The 25000-nt window shown below is 48.4% G+C and overlaps 2 protein-coding genes across 4 annotated transcripts in view; both read right to left on the bottom strand.

The window, feature by feature from the left end:
* Btbd16 (BTB domain containing 16) overlaps nt 1-1074 on the bottom strand; it is a 49558-nt gene extending 48484 nt beyond the window's left edge. For 2 of the 3 annotated variants that reach the window (XM_050166098.1, XM_050166099.1), the window contains exon 1: nt 1057-1074. In XM_050166098.1, the coding sequence (XP_050022055.1) occupies nt 1057-1074 (18 nt within the window). Of the gene's footprint in view, nt 1-19; nt 89-1056 lie in introns of those variants that run through there. The other variant, XM_050166097.1, reaches the window with a different exon arrangement.
* An 11803-nt stretch (nt 1075-12877) lies between these two features.
* Nucleotides 12878-25000, bottom strand: part of Tacc2 (transforming acidic coiled-coil containing protein 2) — a 179699-nt gene continuing 167576 nt past the window's right edge. The window contains 5 exon segments of the mRNA XM_050165932.1: nt 12878-13408; nt 18233-18353; nt 18664-18770; nt 18988-19148; nt 24495-24538. Coding sequence (XP_050021889.1) covers nt 13343-13408; nt 18233-18353; nt 18664-18770; nt 18988-19148; nt 24495-24538 — 499 coding nt within the window. The 3' untranslated portion in view covers nt 12878-13342.

Below are 25000 nucleotides of genomic sequence, written 5' to 3'. Positions count from 1 at the left end.
TGGGTTTTGCATCAACAACCATTTCCCCAGCCCTGCCATCACCTGCCTTCTGGCGAGAGGATCTACTTACCGGACTTGACATTTTCATGAATGATGGTAGAGATGACGCGGAAGGAAAGAGATGAATATCTAGAAGACAAAAGCGCTAAAGCTGAGCGTTTTCACGCGTCCCTGCAGCATCTCATCAGAACACTGTAGCGGAGACTAAGCTAAAGAATCTCTATTTTGCCATAAAAGGAATAAAGAGACAGCCTCAAATGTGGGTCACGTAGCAAAGCAAGTTGGTACCTAGGCTTTCTGCTGTTAGCTTGTTCTGTTGTTGAATGCAGGGCCTCATAGTCCGCCCGAGCTCTGGCCTGGAGCTCCATCCCCAGGCCTGGGTTCTCCAGGGCATATCTGTGGATAGATCCATGCTGTTGTGCTGGAAAAGCAGCTCAGAGGGGCAGCACACGCTGATCGTCATCTTCTTGACAACGAGAGAGGCTGAAGAGCAGCAGAAGGCTGCAGGCTGGGTGAGCAGACAATTCTTCATTTGCTCAGAAGACAAAGGGGAGGCGTTCCCCATTAGCCCCCGACAACAGGTGGAGTCGGGGCTGCACTGGAGCCCCGCAGATTCGTGACGACCTTGGCAAAAGGGCCATGGAAGAGAACTGGAAGAGCCCGCATTCTTCTGCGGGTTCTGACCGCAATTGGGGCAATTTGGTGACAAGCAACAGGAACTAATTTGATTAATGGTATGCAAAAAACAAATTCTTTCTACAGGCACCTTCTGTGTGTGAACTCAGGAAGGTTTGGTTGTTTCTGAGGTATAGTAGAGAGGAAGACGGGAATGACCTTGCCTCGCGGGATTTCAATCCCACGTGAGCAGGCAGAATTATATTTTCCTTTCAAATTAAGTACATTAAAAACAAACAAACAGAAAGCACTGCAAAAGTAGCAGCTGAATCAATAAAAATACAGCAGGCAAAGAAAAATTTGACAGGGGCTGGAGAGATGGCTCAGAGGTTTAGAGCACTGGCTGTTCCAGAGGTCCTGAGTTCAATTCCCAGCATCCACATGGTTGCTCATAACCATGAGATCTGGTGCCCTCTTCTGGCCTGCAGATGTACATGCAGGCAGAACACTGTATACAATAAAAAAAAATTGGACAAGGGTTACACGGTATTTCATAAACGGGTGCTTCATTCTTCATTAAAACAGGTCCCTATCATTAGTCATTGCAGCTGCTTCTTGTGTTCTATTCCCATAAACAGCAAGTGCGCATTAGTAAGGCTGGTAGTTTATATTAATGTGTGCATGCATGTTATCTACCTAGGCACACAAACGTGCAAATATGTCAACATGTATCTTTGTATGCTACTGCATTTATTTCTACAAGCCAGATCTTCTAGTGGAATTACGAATTATACTTGTTTCATTATAATAGATGAATGCCAGTTCACCTGACCAAAAGTTGCCACAATTTGCATTCCCAGCATCAATTTTTAAGTACTAGGCTTATCAGTGTATGATTTTTTGCTAATCTGGTGACAGATGGCTTCATGAAGCGTCCAAAAATAAAAAAAAATTAAAATGTATATTCCAGACATAAAAATGTAGAAAGAAATATAAAGTTGTAAGCCTAGGAGAATGAGAACAGACTGTCAGCAGCTTGAGGATTAACTATTAACAGTGGGTTACTCTGCTTTACAACCCATAGCTCTATTCGTGAGGCCAAAGCATCCCTCTGCAAACTGAGAGCTAGCCTACGGATATGAGCTGAGTCAACCTTTAGGAAATAGCTATACAACCTCTGGGTTATGCATTGTCCCTGCTCTGTGAAACTGGCAGCATCAAAGGGGAGACCTTTTGCATTGTTCAACCTTGTACCTTTTTCTTCCTGGACTTTGCCGTCTCTTACTGAGCTGCTGAGGTTCCCTGAGCATCGTCCAGGTGCTTGCTATGCACAGCGCTGGGAACGCAAAGCTTTATGCGTATGTGTCTGCCCCGTGGGCTTCACAGGTGTCCGGCATTCTCAACATACCATCTGGTTTTTCGTTAATATTTTCTAAATTATTTAAGTGAGAATTAGGTATGGGAAGCATGTTGTACGTGTCTCTATTTTCTTGGACTGATTCTCATGTAAAAACTTGTACATCAAAGCATTCCGGGTGGGAACGGGTCTGAACGGTAGCACTCAAGTGCACAGCCTTAGATTGAGTCCTCAGCAACGCGTGTGTGTACGTGTGTGTATGTGTGTGCAGTACATGCACACAGACATACATCCATGTGCACACCTTTTCTTTCACGGCTGGATTTCCACGTGTCTGCCCACAACCTGGGGAATACAGAGCTGCTTCTCTGACCTGTTTTCCACATAGAAGTAAGAATGACCTCCACCTCCCTAGCCCAAAACCCTTGCCTACTGTTTTAGATAAGCGCTCCGAGTCTTCAGTGTGGCCCAGAGACATCTAAGGAGAGAGGAGGGGGCTTCGTGTGGACTTCATGCAGAGCTGGTCATCACAGAAAGGAATGCCCCTGCTGGACCCTCCACACAGAAAGCTCATTTCAGTTGAGAGGCTGTTGTGCAATGCCTGCTTCTATTCAAGTATCTTATTAGCTGACCTTGAATCCCAGGGCATCTCAAGGGCATCAAAATGTATTGTTATTTATTTTTTTTTAAATGTTTATTTATTTATTATGTATACAATATTCTGTCTGTGTGTATGCCTGCAGGCCAGAAGAGGGCACCAGACCCCATTACAGATGGTTGTGAGCCACCATGTGGTTGCTGGGAATTGAACTCAGGACCTTTGGAAGAGCAGGCAATGCTCTTAACCTCTGAGCCATCTCTCCAGCCCCTGTATTGTTATTTTTTATGTCTCATTGGGAGCTGTGTGCTAAGTGGGCTTTAGTTGTGAGGAAGCTGTTTGTGAGTCACCTTCAGCTACTCTGCCGTGCCTCCCTGCTCTGGTAGAGCTACATGCAAGCCCCTCCCACCACTAGGCGAGCCCTTGGTCTCTGCTGTGGGTGAGGTACCAGTCCCACTTACAGTTCTGAAGTCGTGTTGCCCACGGGATCAGATGTTCACAAAGGTTGCGCTTAGAGCGGAGGAACAATCGTTGCACTGACCTCTGAATTCTGGGATTGCTGGAGGCTGGGCACCTTCTGAGCCTGAATCTTGAACACTCTCATGACATCTGGGGCTCACCGCTTTTCCCTATGGGATGAGATACTTTGCTGGGGGAGCCTGCCTTTGACTTCCTGGGGTAGTTGTGGGTACCATGGCAACAGCAGTCAGATTCCAAGGACTTCCTGTTCTGAGTTCTGGTGTTATCTCAGCTTGAGGTTTTGGGCTGTCTGCTGAGGGTAGACAAGGCCGTCATAAGGCACACTGTGTGTGACAGCTCCTTACCCAGACTCCCTCTGGAGGCAGCAGTGTTATACTTGCTCAGGGGACCGTATCAGTATCCTTCCAGCGCCCGAGTCACCCGGAGGATTCATCCTCCAGGCTTTAGTTCCTTCCACTGGGGAAACTTAAGGTCCTACTCAGCTCTGCCATTTGGGGTGCTCTGTTTCTAGCTTTCTATATCCAGAAATGTTTTGACAAAACAATATTTCAATAAAGATCACATTTTCCATTATTGAAACTACCCCAAGGAGTTACATTGATAATGGGTGATTTTTTTCTTCTTCTGCTTTCCCTAAGAATTGCCTGTAAGTCAAGGATGTGACCAAGACTTTTCATATCAGGTGCCAGGGGAGAAGGTCAAAGTCCCCTCAGCCATGTTCCCTGGGTATCTTGGTATAGGAAATCTCTGGACCATCATCACCCTGGAAACCACAGAGACCCTGGTGAGGACAGGAAACTGAAGTCAGTCAGGCAGCTTGTGAGGCCAAAGACTGGCTCTCTCGTGAGCTCCTGTCACAGCCGCTCTGGAAGTGGGGCAAAGTACAAAGGAGAGCAGCAAAGCAATTATGTTCTAGAAAATATAAAACCCCAAGTAGGCTGGAGGCATCTCAGGGTTTGCCTGCCTGCTCAACTCCTGCCCTCTAAATTCCACCTTCAGCCTCTTCGCAGAGCGGTTGGCTATGTGGAGGGTTTTGTGAGTGGCTTTACCCATCCCAGGAGCCTAATAACCAAACATGGCCCCTAGAAAGTGCTAAAAATGAGCTCCTAGAATTGGTGAATTGGATATACAACTCTGATCTTACATACAAATGAGCATTGCATGTGAGCCCTTGCCTTCTCATATTTGTGCACATGCATGTATGTATGTCTCTGTACAGACATGGACCTGAGGTGCTGTGTACATGTTTAGAATGGCATTCACATTTGTGTGTCAGGAGCATCTTTAGTTGCCCGAGTAGCTCCTGGGGGCGCATTCTTTTCTGGGGTGCTCCTTGGACTGGGAGACTGGGAGTGCAGAAAAAGGAGGACCCAGGGCAGCTCACAGTTGATCTTGTCAGTTATGGCTCAGCTGGGCAGGAGCTGGTGCTCAATGGCTTGTTCTTTATGGGAGGTTATAGCCGCTCACAGAGCCCTCCACAGACCCAAGTGCTCTACAGAGTGGGTGGAGGCAGAATCCAGAGGGCGGGGGTCGAGGAGGCAGGCAGATTCAGAGATGCCGCCGGTGTGCTCAGATGCATAGAATTAGAAGCCCAGATTTGAAGTGGGGTCCAAAAATCTTCTGTTGCTTTCTGTCATCCAAGCTTACGAGAACAGGTCAGGGAGGGATGCTCAGTGGCAGAGGAGCTTGGTGACAGAGGACAGGTCAGGGAGGGATGCTCAGTGGCAGAGCTTGGTGACAGAGAACAGGTCAGGGAGGGATGCTCAGTGGCAGAGCTTGGTGACAGAGGACACAGGCGAGGGCACAGGCAGGGGTTAGGAGCCCAGCTCAGGATCTGCCTATTCTCCTAGTGTGTGGCCAGGTGGAAGCAGGCTTCAAGTGGACGTGCAGGGTTTACAGGGGCCAGAGGAGAGTCTGTGCTCCTGGCTAGGATGTTGCCTTCTCTACACTCCAGAAGCAAAGTGTTATTGGTTTAATTTTTCTTTTATAAATCCAATACATAGAGGAGACAGATTCAGAGGCAGGAAAACTCAGAGGGAAAGGAATTGAGACCAGAGCCTTAGACAGCCTCATGCTCGCTGCATAGCTCAGCTAGGCCTGGACCTCCTCCTGTTCCTACCTCTCAAGTTTGGGGGTGGGTTATAGGTATGTACCACCATGCCTGGCTGCCAAAATACTTTGACAGTAAAAGTAATTTGAATTCCATGGCCAAAAGTAACCTTTATTAATACTACATCAATAGCCATGTTATGTATACACATTTCCCCTCACATTCCTGTGTATTATTGATAATGGTGACACTGTTTCTTTCTTCCTTTTTCTTTTCTCTTCTTTTTTCCTTTTTTTTTTTTTTTTTGGTTTTCTGAGACAGGGTTTCTCTGTAGCTTTGGAGCCTGTCCTGGAACTTGCTCTTGTAGACCAGGCTGGTCTCGAACTCACAGAGATCCGCCTGTCTCTGCCTCCTGTGCTGAAATTAAAGGTGTATGCCTCCACCGCCCAGCTGATACTGTGTTTCTTGATGTGGGGGAAAGTGATGGATAGTGTAACCAGGCACTCTGACAAGACATTAGTGTCTCCGAGTGCAAGACTTGCAACCAGGCCGTGTTCTTTTGCCGGGGAACAAGCTACATGGCCTCTTCTGGAGCCTTACCTACTCCCCCATCACAGTTCACAGTCTGCTCTCTGACCTTCCCTCCCAGCCCAGGCTGCTTCCCTCCCAGCCCAGGGCCAAGGTAACGGTGTGACTTAGTGATCTCTGTGTGTGTAAGGAGGTGCCTCACAAAAGCTCTGAAGGACAGATCTGCCCTCTTTATGTTACTTCTTCCCCTTTGCCCCAAATTTTCCCACATGTAAGTTTTCTCTGGAATGGAGACTTATTATTGGAAATAAAAGAACCTGAACCTTCCTGACATCTCATGTATCCTCTGGGTACCTACCACTCCTAGGACATTACTGGCTAAGAGAAAAATCCTTGAGCACCTCCTAGTGGCCACACTGGGGAAGTGTCCCATGGCACAATCCCCATTACCCCTGTGGTCAACCTTTAGCATTGGCCCTGTTGAGCACTTTCTGTAACAACTGAAGGACTCAGAGCCTTTAGCTCACCCCTAGAGTCCTCAGCATGCACATTCCACAGATTTCTCAGGAGCTGAGCAGTACGGACGCCAATGACAAAAACAAATGCACATAAATGGAAAAAGCTTTAAGGTCCCTCCCTGGAAATTCTACTTGGTGGCATCCACTTGCTGGGATGACCCACCCCTAGGAGAGGGAAAAAGAAGAGCAGGACGCATAACTAGCATTTCAGCCTTGGGCAAATGTCCAGGGGCTGCTTTTTGTCTCACCTGGCATATCTTGGCTCCTGAGGGATTGGTGGAGTCACCTTCTTATTGGAGAGCCAGCGCACCTGCCATGCTGCAGAGACATAGGTGAGCGGCTCCTACAGAGAGCATGGCAGCTCCCGTCATGGGGGTGATGGGGAAGCTGTGTGCGCACGCTCAGGCAAAGGGACATCACTAGAAACTGGCGGTGAGGCTCGAGAACCACTGCTGAGGCTTGTTGGTGAAGGATTTCCCACATAGAGCCAGTCTATGAAGACAGAGAGGTGGCTGCTCATGCAAGTGAATACACATGTGCTGTGCACACTTCCCTCTCCCCCCACATATATGAATACACATGTACACACACCCTCTGCATCCCACACAATACATATATGAATACACATGTGCTGTGCACACACCCCTCTCCACCCCCACACATACATATATGAATAAACATGTATGCGCACACACACACCCTTTCCACCCCCCCACATATATGCGCCTAAACTAAAACGTGGAGAGGGAAGCACGGCCCTGTCAAAGCAGTAAATAAACCTCCAACGACACCATAAAAAAGTCAGGTGAATTATCTCATAAGAAATTTAAAAGAATTCTCTCAGAACAGGTGTGTTGGATGCAGGCCTGTTCTCCCAACACTGGGAAGTAGAGGCAGTAATTCAAGGTCATTCTTGATCATACAGGGAGCTTGAGACCAGTCTATCAGAAACAAGCAAGCAAGCAAGCGACTGACAGGAGCTCAATGTGCCTCCAGGGAACACAGACAGCTGGGCTTGTAGGATAGCCTCTTATACCAGAAGACATGCTGAGGCAGGAGGATCATAAGTTCCCTCTAGGAAGCGGAGACAGAAGCAAGGTGGTGATGGTCACTTTTGCCCCTATCTTCAGCCTCATTCCTCCGTGTTGTCTTGACGCAGTCCTTCAGCCGCAAAGGAGAAGACAGGTGGCTGGGAGCACGCCGTTCAGTCCCTCAGGCAGGTAGGGGAGGAAAGCACAGCTGTTTCCTGCAGCCTCTCACTGTCAGCTCAGCATCCCAGCAGGCAACCCCAGTGAAGAGAGGTGACCACGTGGAAGATAAGCCTGGAGCCAGGCAAGGAGCAGTCCAGGGGTTGGCCCATATGCCCCATAGGGTGTATACAGACACCGAAGGCCAGGGAGCAGTTAGGTGTGGGTACGGTCCTAGTTATGGTTTCTATTGCTATGACAAAACACCATGAGCAAAGCAAACCAAAGAGAAAGGGTTTATTTGGCTCACACTTCCACATCATAGTCTTTCATTGAAGGAAGTCAAGACTTGGACTCAAACAAGGCAGGAACCTGGAGGCAAGAACTGATGCAGAGATCATGGAGGGGTACTGCTTACTGGCTTGCTCCTCGCGGTTTGCTCAGCCTGCTTGCATATAGAACCCGGTACCACCAGCCCAGGGATGGCACCACCTACAATGGGCTGGGCTCTCCCACATCAATCACTAAGAAAATGCCCTACACACTTGCCTGCAGCTGAATCTCATGGAGGCATTTTCTTAATTGAGCTTCCCTCCTCCCAGATGACTCCAGCTTGTGTCAAGTTGGCGTAAAACTAAGCCGCACAGGCACCAACTCTGGGAGGTTTCTAAGCAATAAGCCTCCTGCACTTTCAAAGGTACAGACCAGAGTTCAGTCTCCAGCACTGCATAGAACAGGGCACTGTGGTACATGTAACCCAGCACTTGGAAGGCAGACACTGGAAGATCAGAAATCAAGGTCATCCTTGGCTACATAATAAATCTGAGGCTAACCTGGACTATATAAGACTGTCTCAAAAAAGAAAAATAATAAAAAGGAAGGAAGGAGAGAGAGGGGGAGAAAGAGAGGAGGAGGAGGGGGGAGACAGGGGGAAGGGAGAGAGGGAGAGAGTTCAATGTGGTTTCTTGGCTGTTGGGAGAGGCAACAGGACAGCCCTAGAGCTGACCTGGATCTCACAAGTAGACCTTGGCTATAAACAATGCCACAGGACATCAGCATTGGACAGGCCCCCTGGATTGTGGTGAATCAAAATGAACCGAGACCACTCTGTAAGCATGCCTGACACAGGCAAACCTGAAACTCATTTGAACCATAGCAAGGATCAAATGTCTCAGTCTAAGGGTAGCTCTGCCTCCCTCTTCCTATGTCTTCTGTGTCTTTTAAGATGCCTTGCAGCTCCCCCTGGTGGACTTCCTACTCCACTGCAACCACAATCAACTTGCCCAACCCCACTCAATTGGGCAGAGGAGGGGCTTCTCCTTACCAGGCCCTGTGTATATGGGCATATAAATGGTATACAAATCAGACATTCACCAGCAACAAATCATGAAGAAGTTTATTTTGAAACACTTGTTTGTTAGACATAGTTCACCGTTTATTAAGGATGACAGCAAGTTTGCACACTGGTGAGAAGGCACATTTATTTATTTTCACATAAAAATGAGATCTTGGTTGAATACTTGATACTGCATGATTTAAAGTATCTCCAATGTTTTTCATAGTTGGTCAATATTTAGATTTTATAATCACCAATGCGGAGAACACACCTTCACATGAATACACAGTATAAAATGTCAAACGGTACAATGACCTTTACAAGAAATTGTTGGAAATTCTGCCCATCCCCAGTTAGACACTTCCTCCATCAAGGCCACACCTCCTAAGAGTGCCACTCCCTGTGGGCCAATGCAGGTTATTTTCATTCAAACCTCCATACCACCATAGACTTTCTGTAAGCTTGTCTGAAAGAACACAGAATCACACAAGTGGCCTCCATCAGCTCCCAGAGTTTCAAAGCAGGGCTCAAAAGTAGAGCAGGTCTACTAAAAGGAAGAGGAAATAAAATACAAAGACGGGGCTGGAGAAATGGCTCAGTGGTTAAGAGCACTGATTGCTCTTCCAGAGGACCGGGGTTCATTCCCAGCACCCCCACATGGCAGCTCATAATTGTCTGAAGATCCAGTTGCAGGGGATCTGACACCTTCACACCAATGCACATAAAATAAAGTTAAATAAACCATAAAAATATTTTTAAAAAATCATTGTAAAAAAAATACAAAGACATAGGAAGCTGGGCAAGGCACAATGCCACGTACCTATGACCCCAGCACTCAAGAGGTTAAGGTCAAGGAGTTCAAGGTCATGTTAATCTATGCAGCAAGTGGGATGTTAGCCACACCCTGTGTCCAAAATAAGATGTTGCAGCAAAGCAAAAAAAAAAAAAGAAAAGAAAAAAGCCCCTCTGGAAAAATGAACACATAGCTCCCATCTACAGGGGAAGCAAAGGCAAGCTCAAGAATTAACCTGTTTTTTGTTCGAGGTATCACTCCAAAGCAAAGGAAATCATGGTCTGTTATTGATGTTCCAAGGGCCCCAGAAGAGATGTTCCAACCCTATTTAGGTGACAAACAACCCTAGGAAAAGGATGGAGATAAATGAAAACAAGAGAAGGAGACACTGCCCACAAGCTACAGAGAAACCTGGTGCAATGGAGACTTGCCCAGCCGAGAAGAGGAAAGAACCAGGAAGATGAACAGGCAGAAGAGGAAGCTGATTTTGGTGACATGCTTTTCTTAACTGTAAAATACGGATTCTCTTTGCATATATATAATGTATCCCTTTGGGAGAAAACAAAAGTGAGGCTGTCAGGAACACACGAATCAGTAGCTTTTCTTTTGCTGCGATGAAACACCATGACCAAGGTGAACTTAAGAGTTTATCCTGGCTTACCATCCCAGGTGGATGAGCATCCATCATGGTGGGGGACACAGATACAAGCAGCAGGCACAGGGAGCTGGGCGAACACATCTAGAAGCCACAAGCACAGGGCAGAGAGTGAAACTGAAGTGGGCTAAGGTTTTCCTGAAGCTCATTCCCAGGATGAACTTCCTCCAGCAAGACTGCATCTTCCATAACCTCACCAAGCAGCGCCACCAGCTGGAGACCAAGTATTCAGATGCCTGAGCCTATGGGGGGCGTTTTTCATTCAAAACACATCCACGCTCTGTCCTGATACAGCTACTGACCTGGCTGTCCAGCGTAGGGCCATAAACCCCACAAAGTTTCCAGCAGGCTCCTGTCCACACACAGCAACATTGTCAGTCATCTCTGATGAAGCTCCTATGGAAGAATCATTCTGTGACTTGAACAGTACCGTGTCATCATCCACACCAAAGGAGGCCACTGTTCCGGTGACATTCTAGACCAGTGGTTCTCAACCTGGGGGTCACAACCCCTTCCCAGGGGTGGCCTAAGACCGTCGGAAAACACAGATATTTATATTATGATTCACCATATGGTGAATGGAAATAATGGTTGGGGTCACCACAATGTGAGAAACTGTATTAAAGGGTCACAGCATTAGTAAGCTTGAGAGCCACTGTTCTAGACAGCTTGGCATTATATATAATTATTATATTATTACACATATTATACTATCTATATTATTTAATGCCAAGCTGTCTAGAACAGCATAGATCTATATAATTGTTTCAAAATTATTTTACTAAGAAAAAAAAGAGTTTACATGAGAGTCACATTACAGTATTACATGGAAAAAAGTTAATAAGCTGGAACATAGACCCCTGAGGCTGTGTGGATAATGGATAAACACATAAACAGATGAAGAAGTATCTTAAAAGTAGCACAGTGAAAAAAAAAAAAACTAGGTATATATTTCATATGCCAAGAAAGAAAAAATTCACAACATGTGTAGTTTCTGGGTTTGGGGATGAGGATGCTTTCCTTGCCTGTATTAAACATCTTTTTAGATGAAAATATTTTCTTAAATGGTGCAAATAAAAGAGAAAGCAGGAGAGGTGAGGATCCTAGAAAGGAACAGATATATATAACCAGAGCAAGCGAACACTCTGGGTCCTCCCTGGCAGGGCCAGGCAGGGGGATCGAGGCAGTTTCCTGTCCCCGCTCAGTGGGGCCAGAGCTCTGACAATGAAGCCCACATACAGAGGAAATGGAATAAAAACTCAGAGGGCCCCAAAGATGTGGTTGGTCCATTGCCACCAGGCCCGCGGCCCACCACGAGTGAGTCTGTCTCCCTCTCCTTGTGCTGCCTGGGGGGCCGAGTTTCATCTACCTTGTAAAGTCACAGTGGGGACTTCTACTCCATCTTCTCTCCCAGACACTCTGACAGCATTGGGGACCTCTACAATGAGTGACTCATAGCTACTGTGCCTGAGGGAGAAGGGGGACAGTTAAGCCGAGACACAGGCGCTCGGGTCTGTCTTTTACACTCACTCACACCACACATTCTGCTGGTGCACATGTCCCAGTGGGTACCGGCTCTCACGGTCAGTCCCAACAACCTACCTGCATCTGACCCCTGGGACCCCCATGGTGAAAGGAGAGAACTGATACCTGCAGGACATCCCTAAGCCTCCACATGTGACACAGTGAGTACCCAAAGATGTCCTCTGGCCTCACCCACACACCAATACATGGCGTAATAAAGAAAATTAAATCCATGCACACTCCCTAGTCCCCGCTCCGAGAATACTGCTATCCACAGATATGGCTTTTGCGGATGGAACTGTGGATCTCAAGATGAGATCACCCTGGATTGCTCTAAGTCTAATCATGGTATCCTTAGAGAGGACTAGATATGGAGGCACAGACCTGTAAGCCCAGCTAAGTCTGAGGCTCAAGCAGCAGAACTGTAAATTCAAGAGCTGTCTGGACTGCAGAATGCATCCAAGGCCAGTTTGAGCAACCTTGTCTCAAAATAAGAAAAAGGCCTAGAGTGAGAACACTTACTACAAGGGAGTGTTTGAGACATAGAAACACAAAAGGTCAAGAAGGTGGTGTGAACTGAGGGGTTGGAGTGTTGCCAAGGATACGGCAAGCTGGGGAAAGGACGGAATGGGTCCTCCTTGCGTGCCCAGACCTCATCTTGACTTGGAACTTCTGTAGTTCTCAGCTGCTGTTTGTAGGAATTTGTAGCAGCCCAGAAAACCAACTCCTTTCCACCTCCTCCGAATCTCCCCATCTCATCCTTTACCATAGGTCTCCTTGTAGGTCACAGGTCCAGTTCGGGGCATCCGGGAACCTGGCTGCGACTAGTCGGGTTGCTAAGTGGCGAATTACCTGCCTCCCACCAGATGTCTCTACCCCCATGTAGAGGAGTGGGTCATATTTCAGGGTTGGTCATGCACCAAGGGGCGGGGAAGAAAGTCTGGCAGCTTTCAACTTCCTTCACACAATAATAAAAGGAAACAGATTTTGCCTAATGGCTGAGGCTTTGTAAAAATGAAATCTAAGCTAATCCAATAAATCCACTTAATTATTCAAGCCCAAGTCAATATTTCTCATTTGCTTCCTCTTACAAACCCAGACATGATAATGAAGGAAACGCTATTTAAATCAGCGGAGAAAGGAAGGGGGCCCAGACAGAGGCAGAGACTAAACCTAAATGGAGGCAAGAAAGGACTCAGCCACTCCCAGAAAATAATTCACAGCCACACTCGCTACTAAGATTCAAAGAAAAAAATTTATTTACAATAGAGAATTTTATTTGAAACATGCATTTTTTTTAAAAAACAAAAAACAAACCAACCAGTAAATGTGGATCAATTGTACACTCTTTAAGGCAAGAGTCCTATGCAGGCTGCATATGTTCATGTCACATCAGATGCTGCTCACCAAAGGACAAGGCCAAGGTCAGCAATTTGTCTTTTTTATAAGAGAATCTGACACTCTCCCTGATACAGGAACTCTGAGGTCAACTTGCTATGAATTATACTAGAAAATGCAAACAGATAGCAAGGAATCCTGGTAGGTCTCGGCACTGCATACGGTCAAACCAACCTTACTTAGAAAAGGAACACAGTAGTGCATATAAAGTGAGAAGAGAGCCTGTCCACGGAATCGGAAGGGCGACAGTGTGCCGACGGTCGTATTGCACGCAACGGCCAAGTCCAAGCGCTTGGTTCCAAGTTAGCTTTTCCCCATTTTGGCAATCAGTTCGTCACAAATCTTGGTGAGTTCTTCTATCTCTTTGTTCTGAAAATGAAAGACGAGAGAGGGGTTCTAAAATAATACATGCACAAGCAACAGAAATGGACATATGCATACCAGAAAGACAACCAGGTGTGATGGCGCACACCTTTAATCCCAGCACGTGTTAACAGACGCAAGCGGATCTCTGTGAGTTTGAGTTTGAGACCAGCCGGATCTACATAGTGAGTCCCAGGCTACCAAGCCAGTCACGGGGCTGAGGCGGTGACTCAGCTGTCAAAGTGCTTGTGTTCTAAGCTGAAGGGTCTGAATTCAAACCCCGGGACCCATTTTTTTTTTTTTAAAGCAAGCCAGGTATGGCAGTGCACACCCATAAACCCAGCACACAAGAGGCAGACAGAGGAGGATCCCCTAGGCCAGTGATCAACCCTGTCTCAAAAGGAAAGGTGGACAGAGTCGCTACAGAAACCAGGAAAGTAAAAAGGGATCGTGGTTGAGGGGGCCTGGAGAGGGGAACAGCAGGATTCAGAGGTCCCTCAGAGTTGAAGGTGAAGACACCACTCGCTTCAGACACAGGTCTCGTGAGATTCGAGGTGATCTAACCTGAGAGCCTCCTTGCTGCTGGTCTGGTTTCCCTAGCACCAGAGAGTGCTGCGTAAGCCACCAAGGGAGGTGGGTAATCAATAGTTCTTTCTAATTCTTTCTGGCTATGACACCTATGAATCACAATGATCAGTTGAGCAAGATGTCCCTTGGGCTGCAGTGGTGGCACTCGTCTTGATAGTAACCAACAGCTCTCTAAATGGACTAAGGTCTCCTCAATAGGAGTGACATCATGCCTGGTACTGGAAACCTAGCCAACTGCCCAGGGCCAGTGAGGTCATGGAGCTGAGAGAGACCCTACTATCACCGCTGGATTAAATCATCATAATTCCTAAGTGCCTTCTAAAACTTAGCCTTAGAATGGGAAATGTAGTTCTCACCCAAAGAAGCTTCTCTTTGTGGTAAGGGGAGACCATTGCAGAAAACCGCAACTGGTCATCATGCAGAGACCAGTGGATCGTGAGAAGTCCAGCCTCAAGGATATTTCTATAATACAACTCCTGCCGCCTAATGCTCAGGGAACATCACAGAAGAGAGGGTGGGAAGATCCCAAGAGTCATGTTGCATGACTATGTCTCCTAAAAATGACAAGGGAGCTACACCCATGATACCCCAACCATGTGGCCAATAAGACTCATACAATGATAATATCAGACATTTTAACATGAAAGGGAAGTCTCAAGGGGCCCACCCCTCGACAAACATCTACAGGCAACTCACAACTGCTGGAAAAAGAATTAGCTTCTCCCAGGGATAAGCTCCCTTAACTGGTTACCTAATACAAAGTACATATAAGCAACAAAAAGAAAGTACATATATACACCAAAAAGAAAAGAAAAAAGAGAAGGCCAGGAGTGGTGGTGCAGATGTCCTTCTGTAATACATTGTTCTCACTGGTTGATAATTAATGCTGCTTTGACCTATGGCAAGAAAGAATATAGCTAGGCAGGAAATCCAAACAGATATAGAGGGGAAGAAGGGTGGGGGCCAAGAGGAAAGCGAGATCCAAGAAGAGAGATGCCAGCAGCAGCTAAGGAGAAAGATGCTAGAACAGAGGTAACACCGTGGCCACATGGCGATACACAGATTAGTAGAAAAGAAAGAGCTAGCCAGTAATAAGCCTGAACCATTGGCAAAGCAATTATATTTAATATTAGCCTCTGATTATTTCATAAGTGGCTGTGGGGACTGATGGGCTGGAGAGAAACCAGTCCCGCAGGACTAGGCAGGACCAGGTGAGACAAAGAAAAACATTTAGCTACAAGGGCGGGGCATGCCTTTACTCCCAGCACTCGCCAAGCAGAGGCAAGAGGATCTTGATGAATCTGAGGGCAGCCTGACCTACATAGTGAGTCCCAGGTCACCAAGGTCACACTGAGACCCTGCCCCAACAACAACTATTACCAGTCAATCAGAGGCAACACTGGTCTCCTCGTGGGGGACAGCACCTACCCAGTCTTTCGGTCTCCCCTAAGGCTACCTAAAGTAATCAGAGGAAATAACTGGAAGCGGACAGAGTTTACATCCTAGCTATGATGTAGCTGGGGAGCTTGGGCAAGTTGCACAGCCATCCTGAACCCTGGCTTCCTTATCTTTAATACGTAGGTGAGAATGAAAGGAGGTAAAAAAAAAGTGTGGAGTTGTGTAAATGGAAAGACTCGGTGAGTAGACCACAGCGGAGGGTGGCTGAGGTCTGGGGTGAGAAAGAACTGGCATTGGTTCACTGCTTTCCTGACAAAGACCCACTTAGAAGAACGCTAGTGTTACTTAAAAGATGCCCAGTAAGTAGGTGGTGTGGTGGTACAGGTGTCCCGGAGGAGTCAAGGCAGAGGAAGGCAACTTCTTCCCTGCAGAAGCCACCCTTGGCCCGTCCTTGAAGCTCAATCAAAGGCAGCTACACACATGGGCACAGATATCAGGGCAGCAGTTCCTGTCCTGTAGGAAGGGGATCCAGCTGGGAGACAGCCCGCAGATATGGCTCTCCATGAAGGCTTGAGCTACCAGCAGCCCAAGGCTGTCTTTGCTCATGTACAAGTGCCCAGTGGCCCTCCCTGAGGACGGAAAACCTGCATCTAATGCAGCTAGTTTTCTTTTGAGAAGCTCAGGAAGGCTGGCCTCCACCAGCCCATTTCTTAGAACCTCCTGCAGCACTGTCCCAGCTCAGTTCATGGCTGTCCCTGGGTTAGGACTCCCAGCATTCCACACCACAGTCTGTGCCCATGCAGGGGAGAAACCTGAGCTGCTGGGAGGGGGGGTAAGGGGAGGGAGGAAGCCCTGTCTTCCAGCAGCCAGGCCATGGCCCACCTCCTGCCTAAAAAGTAAACCTTAGGCCTCAGCCCACACAAGTGCTGAAAGCCCTGGCCACTACCTCCACCCTGATGGTCACGAATGCCTATCTTCATCTTGTGAATATCACATGCCAATCACCAAGCTAAAACCATCCCAGATACCATGGCACCCCTCAGTTCTCACACTGGCCCTTCAAAGGAAGACATTGTCATGCCATTTTTCAGAGAGGAAACTGAGCTTCAGAGAGGTTAAGTGCTGTGCATAAGAGATTACACAGCCAGTCAAACAGAAACAGATGTGGCCAGCCTGGAACACTGATTCAAGTTGTGTTTGCAGCTATACAGCTTTGTTGTCATGTCCATTAGACTTAAAAGGCAGCAGTTCACAACAGAAGCCCTGGAGATTCACAGAGATGAGGTGAAACCCAGCATCTTCAGCCACCCCTGGGGCAAACTGCCCCATCATGGGGCCCAGCATCTTCACCCCCACCTGCCCTGGTGAATGTTTTTGAGACTCTTGTTACATGTATCTATAAGCCTTGTTTGTTACATGTATCTGCTGCCCTTTAGGTGCAAACACCATGATTAACACCTTCCTCCAGGAACTTAGTTCAGAATGAAATTACGTTTGCAGATATATCTTGTCTTTGCTGTTATCCAAAACCATGCCATTCCCTTGTTTGCATCTGTGTATTTCAATCTACCAGAAAACACAGCACCACCACTTTCGTTTGCAGTTCTGATCAGGCCACGGGCCTTGGAGACATCCACCCTGGCTCCTGCCTCAGGAACTAACACAATGTGGCGATCTAAAAGCATCTCAAATGGATTCTATACGGTGGGAACACTGATAACTTCCCGGACACACAGACTGACTGGGGAATGCGGTCTTTATTTTAAAGGAACATTCCGCTTCTGTAAAAACATACAAAGACTCATGGGTAACCCCACAATGATGCTCGGGGATTGTCAAAGAGTGAACAAATGCGTGGGTTTGCAGCTGTGTCCTGTCTTTATGGTGACTGCTGTGGACAACCAGCAGAGCCCAGAAGTCCTAGGCGGCTGCAGGAGCTGGCATACAGCACTGGTCTAGCATTTTCTTTCTAAAACATAATTCCTGTGGTTGACGGCCAGTAGTACTCTGCATCCTCAGAAGATGGGGCTAAATAGGATTTCACAAGTGTGTTCTCTTTCTCTTTCTTTAAGTGGGGGTAGGGTTAGTATCACACTTGACATCAGGGAAATTCTCTCATCTAAAGTATTCTCAGGACTAAAGGGGACCAAGGAAATGAGATGGAGAGCGAGGCTCGCCAAGGTCGTACGGCTGGTGGGAATGTGCGAGCAGCTGGCCTGCTTCATCACCAGGCTCTCTCTGATAGCACCTAGCAGGATAGAGCCAGTACCTACCAGGGCAAAGGTTACTGAAATTCACCTAGACACCCTGCCCCCTTTGGACCACATGGAACTGGAATGTTTCTGGGATGGCAGAGGTCTTCACCAGGATATCTGGGGAAACTCATCCAGTAGGCTAAGCACCACACTGGAAATCAGGAAACCTAGGCACAGTGGCCTCAGGAGGTCCACCCACTGATCACACAACCAGAGGACATCTGAACATGCCTGGTCCCGCTGCTGCCCATCCTGTCAGGGGACTGGTGGGCTCCTCACCTACACCCTGGGAAGAATGATAGTTGAAGAGGTTCAAGGGCAATGCCTGGCTTGCCGATAGTGTTTGACAAATACTTCACAATGCCGTGGAAGAATGAGACGTGGAAAAACACCATATGGGCTGCCATCCCAGAAAGGAAAAAAAACTGGACCTAATACAGGTATGGTCATAGGCATGAGTTTACATGGAAGCTGCTCTGGCTTTGCTTTGGAGCCCTGCTCCCAACTTCCCAGCCTTCATTACCAGATAGACTGGCAAGAGCCAGCGAGTAGACTCACAGCAATGGGTACCTGACCCCGACCCTCTTACCTTCTGCTCCAGCGTCCTTTCTAGCGCGTCCACTCGCAGCTGCTCCTTCCGCAGGCTGGCCTGGTAGGCTGCTTGTTCTTGCTGGGCTTTGCCTCGAACCTGGGCAATCTCTGCATTGGCCCTGTTAGAACAAGGAGCACCGTAGGTGATTTTTTTCATGGACCCCTCCCTCCTCCCACGTCCTAATAGAGACCTAGGTCTGAGTCCAGCCCCACTAAATAGAGCCTGAACATAGGCCCACTAAGAATCTCACCCTTGTCATGATGTGTAAGGGCTTTGGGTGCCCCCGACATTACAACAGAATCCTTCGCTTATCTCAGCGGGCAGTGGTTGAATGAGTGCTTAGCCCAAGTCATAAAGATTAGCCACCCCTTTGCCAGCCAATGTCAGAGTGCCGCTGGAGCGCCTGGCCTACGTGAATAGTGAGTTACCTGTCCAGCTTCTCCTCCGCGTGCACCTTCAGGGCCTGGTACCTCTGCTCTTCTTTCTTCACTCGGGACAGATACTCCTGTGCGCATTTCTTCAGCACCTCTTCATTCTGGTATTGGCAGGGCCACAAGAAGAAACACTGAGGGGCACACCAGAGCATCCCCAACAGTCAAATCTGACTCCTTAAACGGCCGCAGAGGTCCTGTTCACATCCTGGCTCAGGATGGGCTTCCTGGATTCTCACCCCTCCTGCCGCCCCCCTCGCACCCTCAACCGTTGTTGCTTCCCCACCCCCACCCTGACTCTGCCTGGCTCGGCAGACATACCTTGCGGAAGCCTTCCAGGACTTCCTTCATCTTCTCGTATCTCCTGAAGAGGTCAGCCAGAGACTTTTCCACAGAGTTCAGGTCAGCCAGGGCTTGCTCCTTCTCGAGGACCAGCTGCTGCACAGTTTGGTGGGAGACCGATTTCTCTCTCTGTTCATCCTCTGGCAGGAGAGACAGAAGTCAGACAGTGCAAACTATGTCTACTCGAGCGCAATGCAAGTGTTTCCTTGGAAGGAGCCCTCCCTCCCAGAGGGTTCCAATGGGACAAAACTCACAGACCTGATAACAAAGACTTGGGGCTGTGGTACATCGTGTGGGGTAGGTCAAAGTCAATCTTTAACCTGCTCAGTGTGGCCTCTTGCACATCTACAATGGAGACCCTGCGAGTCTACTTTTCCTCCACTAAGCCGATCCACACTGAGTCAGAACACATTACTACTGTATTTCTGGGAAGATGATTGAAGGGGCTGTGGTGGACCCTAGGGGTAACTCTCCCTAAATGGTATCAAGGCCTGGACTCTCGGCAAACCAAAGCAGTATCTGCAAAGTTCATTTCTCAGCAAGGCAGAGCAGTTCCACTTGAGTCCAGTTCAATTACTGGTACCAGCCTGAGCAACAGCTCTGTTCCCTCCCATCCCTCTGGCCCTCAGCCACCCCACAATGACGTCAGATGTCTCTACACTATGGGACAAACCGTCTCTGACATTAATGCGACTTCCAACCTGTGCACCAGCCTTTAGCCTGGGTGCAGACAGAGTAGGCAAGGCACACCTCACTTTCCTGGTGACAGCTGACTTTATGATACCCCCTAGCCTCCATCCACAGCACCAAGAGCTCCCAGGAGAAAACAGAAAGCCCAGCAGTTCTTTGTCACTCCCAGGTCACCTGGGAGGGTGCTACCTACTGCCCAGGACTGGCTGAGAGCTGGTTGTACAGCAGCGGCAGCTGCCAGCACCAACTGCAGGTGATGCTATCTCCCTCTGCTCAGAATCTGCCTGTAAAAACCTCCTCTTGGATCGAGACTAAAACCTAGGCTGCACTCCACATGCCTACTCCGGCCCTGACAGCCCTACTACCTCAGCCAGCTCCTGCCCCAGAGCGCAGGAGCCCTGGGAAACTCCCAAGGGTTCCCCATTCACTGGTCTCGGATTTCTCACCACTTCCTGTCCATCTGTCACGTGAAAAGACATGCCTGTGTCTGCATGTGTGCTTGGGCCCCTTGTGGGTTCTGGTTCTGTTATACTCCAACTTTCCCCACTGCAGGCTTGGGACACAAGGCTTCCGGCTGCCTCTTACGATGGTAATTTTGGCAGGTTGGTCAGACTGAGAAATGCGCAGATGAGCACAGCTGGATGTGCTTGTGAATGAATCTGAAGGGCACTTGGATCATGAGGACCGTGACCTTGCAAATGCATTCATGATGTATTTGCATTCATGATGTGGCAGAAAGTAGGAGGTGGGGGCAAGGCTGGAGGAAGTAGGTCACTGAGGCTAAATCCTAGGGACTGGTCATGCCCTTGCTGCTCCCCGTATCTCTTTTCTCTTCTTCCTGTCTGCCAAAATATGAACTGCATGCCCTCACCACCACATTGGATGGATTGTTCGGAAACTGTTAGGCAAACATCAAAATCTTCCCTTCAGTTGAGCCTGCCTGCCAGGTGTCTGGGAGAAGCAATGACAAAGGAACACAGCCCCCGAAAGTAACCTGGCCACTCTCCTCAGGCGCTGACAGTGGGTCTGTTGGGGTCACTGCTCTGAGCACACAAAACCCCTCCATACAAGTGATGCTACCACATGATCCACGTGGGGCACAAACAAGGCTAGCCTCACAGTGACCTGTACAAGGTTTCCTTGTCCCCATTTTACAGCAGGCGAAAAGAGGGTTTGGACAACAGTGTCGGTTCGCCGAGACACAGCATAGCCCAGGTTCAGATCCAAAGACAAAAGCATAAACAATGACTAAATTCCACCTGAACCTCCTGCAACGATGGACCCGGACAGGTCCCACCAGGACCAGCAAGTGCGGATTTGAGCTATTTGCCCTTCCGTTTCTGATAGGCCAGCATCTTTCTGTGTCTTAAGTTTGGCATAGCACTGCTGTGTGTATTGGTAGGGTCACGGGCTGAATTTTAGCTCCAAGCCTGACAGAAACATGTTGAAAAGCTCTGCTATTCTGTGGTTCCCAAGCCTTGCTTACAAATCAAGGCGGCTGTCAGATGTGAGCATGCATTCACACCAGCAGGAGGACTATTCAAACAGATGCGTCCATCCTGCTTTTGGAGCCAGCAGGTCAGCGCAGGGCCTGGAGTCTGCACAAGTAACAAGAGACTCAGATGTAGCTGGCCCAGGGCCCTGCCTGGAAAACCACTGGCCTAGGAGATGCCTATCGTTCCTCCAGCCCACCCCAGTCATCCCAGGGTTCTTAATATTCGCAGCAGCAGCCAGAAGCTACCAAGGGAATTGGCTTTGGAATCTAACAGACCAGATTTGAACCCCAACTCTAATACTTCTTTGCTGTGTGACCTTGGGTGGGGTTTTCAAACTCACTGAGTCTCCTAGCCAGAACCAGGAGATGGCATAGCATTTGGGGAGACTAAAAAAAAGAGAATGAATACAAAGATCTTGGCACCCAGGAATTGTCTGGAATCAGTGACCTGTTATCAATAGCATATCCCTGTCCCTAGAAACATCACCCCCGACTCAGTGGGACAGTATGTCACAATGACCTGGGAAGCACTGCCTTTTAAATAGAGAACTTTCTAACGCTAGTAATCTACTTGCTACATCCACACTCCTAAAAGAGAGCATTTGCGAGTGCCACTAGCTTTTCCTTTATTCCCAGCATGGCGAACAATGTCCATTCTGAGCTGATCTGTGGTCACGGATACATTTCACCAGATGGGCTGGAAGGAGCCATTTATCAGAGTCCATCCGATTTCCTGCATCTAAGATGTCGCCTAACCTCAGCTTTCGTTCTGTCACTTTTAAAAATAGAATTGCCCAGTTCCCAGGAGAGCCAGGCAATGGCAACGCAGCACAAATCTTCTGCGTGACCAATGAAGGTAGGCTCTTAAAGTCAGGAAATCAGGGTCAGCCCAAGGCACACTGCACTCACAACCTTGCAGGCAAATCCCTAGTAGATCGGATGGGGGATGCAGCGAGTACACAAAGCAAAAATAACCAAACCAGAAAAACGAAACACAAAGGGTCGCCGGTGGGTAGGGGTCAGACGGGGTAGGGGTGGGGAGCATTTACTTACCGGGCTTGCCTGCTTGTTTTGCAAGCAAAGGGGAAGAAGCAACAGAAAATGGAAGCAAAACAGATAATCAGGGCAGTTGTTAGGAAAGCAGAAACAAAAAAAAATCGCAACAATCTGGAATGCAGAAAGCACAGGGGTTCCTTTCGGTCCTAAGTTCCAAGGCACCAGTACTGAGTTTTTAACAAGGCACACTTTCTTCAGAGGAGCTGGTGAGGCGGGATGAGGAGGGAGGGCTTAGCATGGCTCAGAGGAACCACGGTCTACTTCGGAACACTTCCACATTCACTCTGGCCCTACACTGCCGAGCTCTCAGGCCCGGGTTCTCCTTGCTAGGCAGATGGAATGAAAACGGGATGGAAATGCGGGATCCAGACGAGACCCGGGGGTATTTCTTTAAGTGAAGACATTTGCTTTCCTAGATGGCAAGCAGGTCCACTCTCCTATCCAGTCATATCGCAGGCTGTCTGTGTGGACCCAGAAATATCTAGTGGTCTCACCCAGTGATCCTCCATAGCAACTGACATACAATTTTTCTTGACTAGAAAAGCTTTGGAAAGTGAATGAGGAAGAGGCTGGCGAGTAGGGCTAGTGACTACAAACAGTAGGGCTGTTCTCCAAGTGAAGATGCTCCCAAGCTGGGGATGTTGACAGCAGTCTCCTTGAGCCCTTCTGGGGGTTCTCTTAAGAAAAATGTTCTAGAGTCTAAATAGGAAATACACCATGCCCCTGATACCCACTTCTCCGATTGTCGAAGGCAGAAATGTTCTGACAGCTGCAGTTTATCCAAGAAGCAGGCACTGGCATCTAGTCACCTCTCTATTACCACAATGGCAGACTGCCCTGAGGTCAGCCAGAGAAGCCCTTTATGCTTGGAGTCCTCCAGGGTGGACTCCTGCTTCTCTCCAAGTCCCCAGCTGTGTGCAACAAGCTGGCGGTGGCAGCATTCCCTCAGGAGCCAAAGCTTGCACCTGCCCCCTCAACACCACACCTGCATCTCAAGGACACTCGCGCCCCAAGGGTCTGATAACCCTTTCAGCGCTGAGAGATAAACAGGCTTCCTCTCCTACGCTTTTGCCAGCACTTGCAGACCCCAGAGTTTATCTCATCCATGTGCTCACACATTTCCTTCTGATATAACACACCCACATGTTCTGATGTAAGGCACCCACATCGACAGGGCTGCATGAGCCTCGGGGCTCTAAGTGAAGTCTTCACTAATGTGAGCCACAGCTGCACTCCTGAGAGCGGAGCCACTCAGCCACTGGCCTTCCTGCTACTTCAAGGACGACTGTGCTGTTTATTTTGAAATAAGTTACAGAAGGAACTCAAAAAGCCAAACATTTGCTAGGGGTTCTCCTAGGGGACCTGTCCGTGCATGTCCAGCATGAGGACTGGGTTGACAGTGACTTGCGTGTTTACCCCACAAATCCTTAGGTGGGTAAAATTGTTTTTAAAAATGGATTATCACAAATCTAAGCAAATAGATAGCTAGACATAAATCAGCATGAACACCAGTTCCCCAAGACTATTACTATAAAAAAACTGGACTTTGGATTGTCTCCAAGACATTCATTATAGAGAGGATGGGAAGAAGGATGGAAGAAAGGGAAGGGGGGGGGAAGGGGAGGAAGGAAAGGAGGAAGGGGGGAGGAAGGAAGGAAAGAGGAAGGAAGGGAGGGAAGGAGAAAGAAAGCAAACTCAGTCATTGTGTGTCACTTGCTAATGGGGGTCTTTCTTTCTTTGCAGACCTAAGCATCTGTCAGCTCTGGCTGCCAGGGATGCAGTGTTTGATGGAGGTATCCTATCTCAGGGAGAGCTGGGATTGGCTAACAGGGTTCGCCAGCCACAGAGGAAGGGTATTGGGTAGGGAGTTGCCACAGGTTCCATTCTAGCCCTAAATCCGTTGGTTAAAGTATATGGATATTTAATCATTTGAATCTAAACTAAATTAGGGTTTAGGGGTTTTAATTCTATGCTTTTCTGCAAGCAAAATCCAAAACTTCCACCCATCCCAGGGGCCAAACTGAGACTCTGCCCTGACATGGTAGAGTACCCCGGCTAGGCAACTGAGGGCTACGGAGACACTGGGTAGCATGAAGCCCATTTTTGTGGGTATCTTCAGGGTACAGTCACAAGTACAGCTGCTTTTAGAGGAGCTGGCCCTGAGCCTTGCGCCACCCAATCCCCACCCCCACTGTCCTCCCCGCTCCCCACAGTTGGGCCTGATCACCCCGGCCCCGACACCCACCGATCATCTGTGCGATGGTCTTCTCATATTCAGCCACGATTTTCCTGGAAGAAAGGCAGAGGCACGCTGAGCTGTGGTAACAGGATGGTGCCGATCTCCACCCCACAGGTAAGGCTCGCACCCTCTGTACTCTTCCTTTCACTCATCGGGTTTGCTCTCCTGGCTCACAGCCCTCAATCCAGCACACCGCTCAAGCCCTGCAGCATCTCCACGGCCCTCTAAGTGAAACAAAGGCCCCACCTTCCACCTCATGACTGGAGCCTTCAACACCCAGGTCTCACCGCCTCCACCAGCTTGACCACCTTCTAGGCAGCTCACGGACACAGTGGCTTAACATGGACAGACAAGCTCTTCCTTGATCTCAGGCTAAGTGTAGCCCAGGTTGTCTACTTCCTTCTTCTATTTCAGCCACACAGAATCTGTTTCTCAGGGTCTAATTCAAATGTTTTCCTCTTCAGGAAGCTGTTCCTGATTTCTCTTAGTGTTCCCTCTTGAAGTTCCCTAAC

This window comes from Alexandromys fortis, unplaced genomic scaffold (genome assembly GCF_014885135.2).
Source record: "Alexandromys fortis isolate MF-2015 unplaced genomic scaffold, M_Fortis_MF-2015_v1.1 scaffold_146, whole genome shotgun sequence".
Lineage (NCBI taxonomy): Eukaryota > Metazoa > Chordata > Mammalia > Rodentia > Cricetidae > Alexandromys > Alexandromys fortis.
The sequence above is the reverse complement of the archived record's forward strand: the minus strand, read 5'-3'. Positions and strand labels throughout refer to the sequence as shown.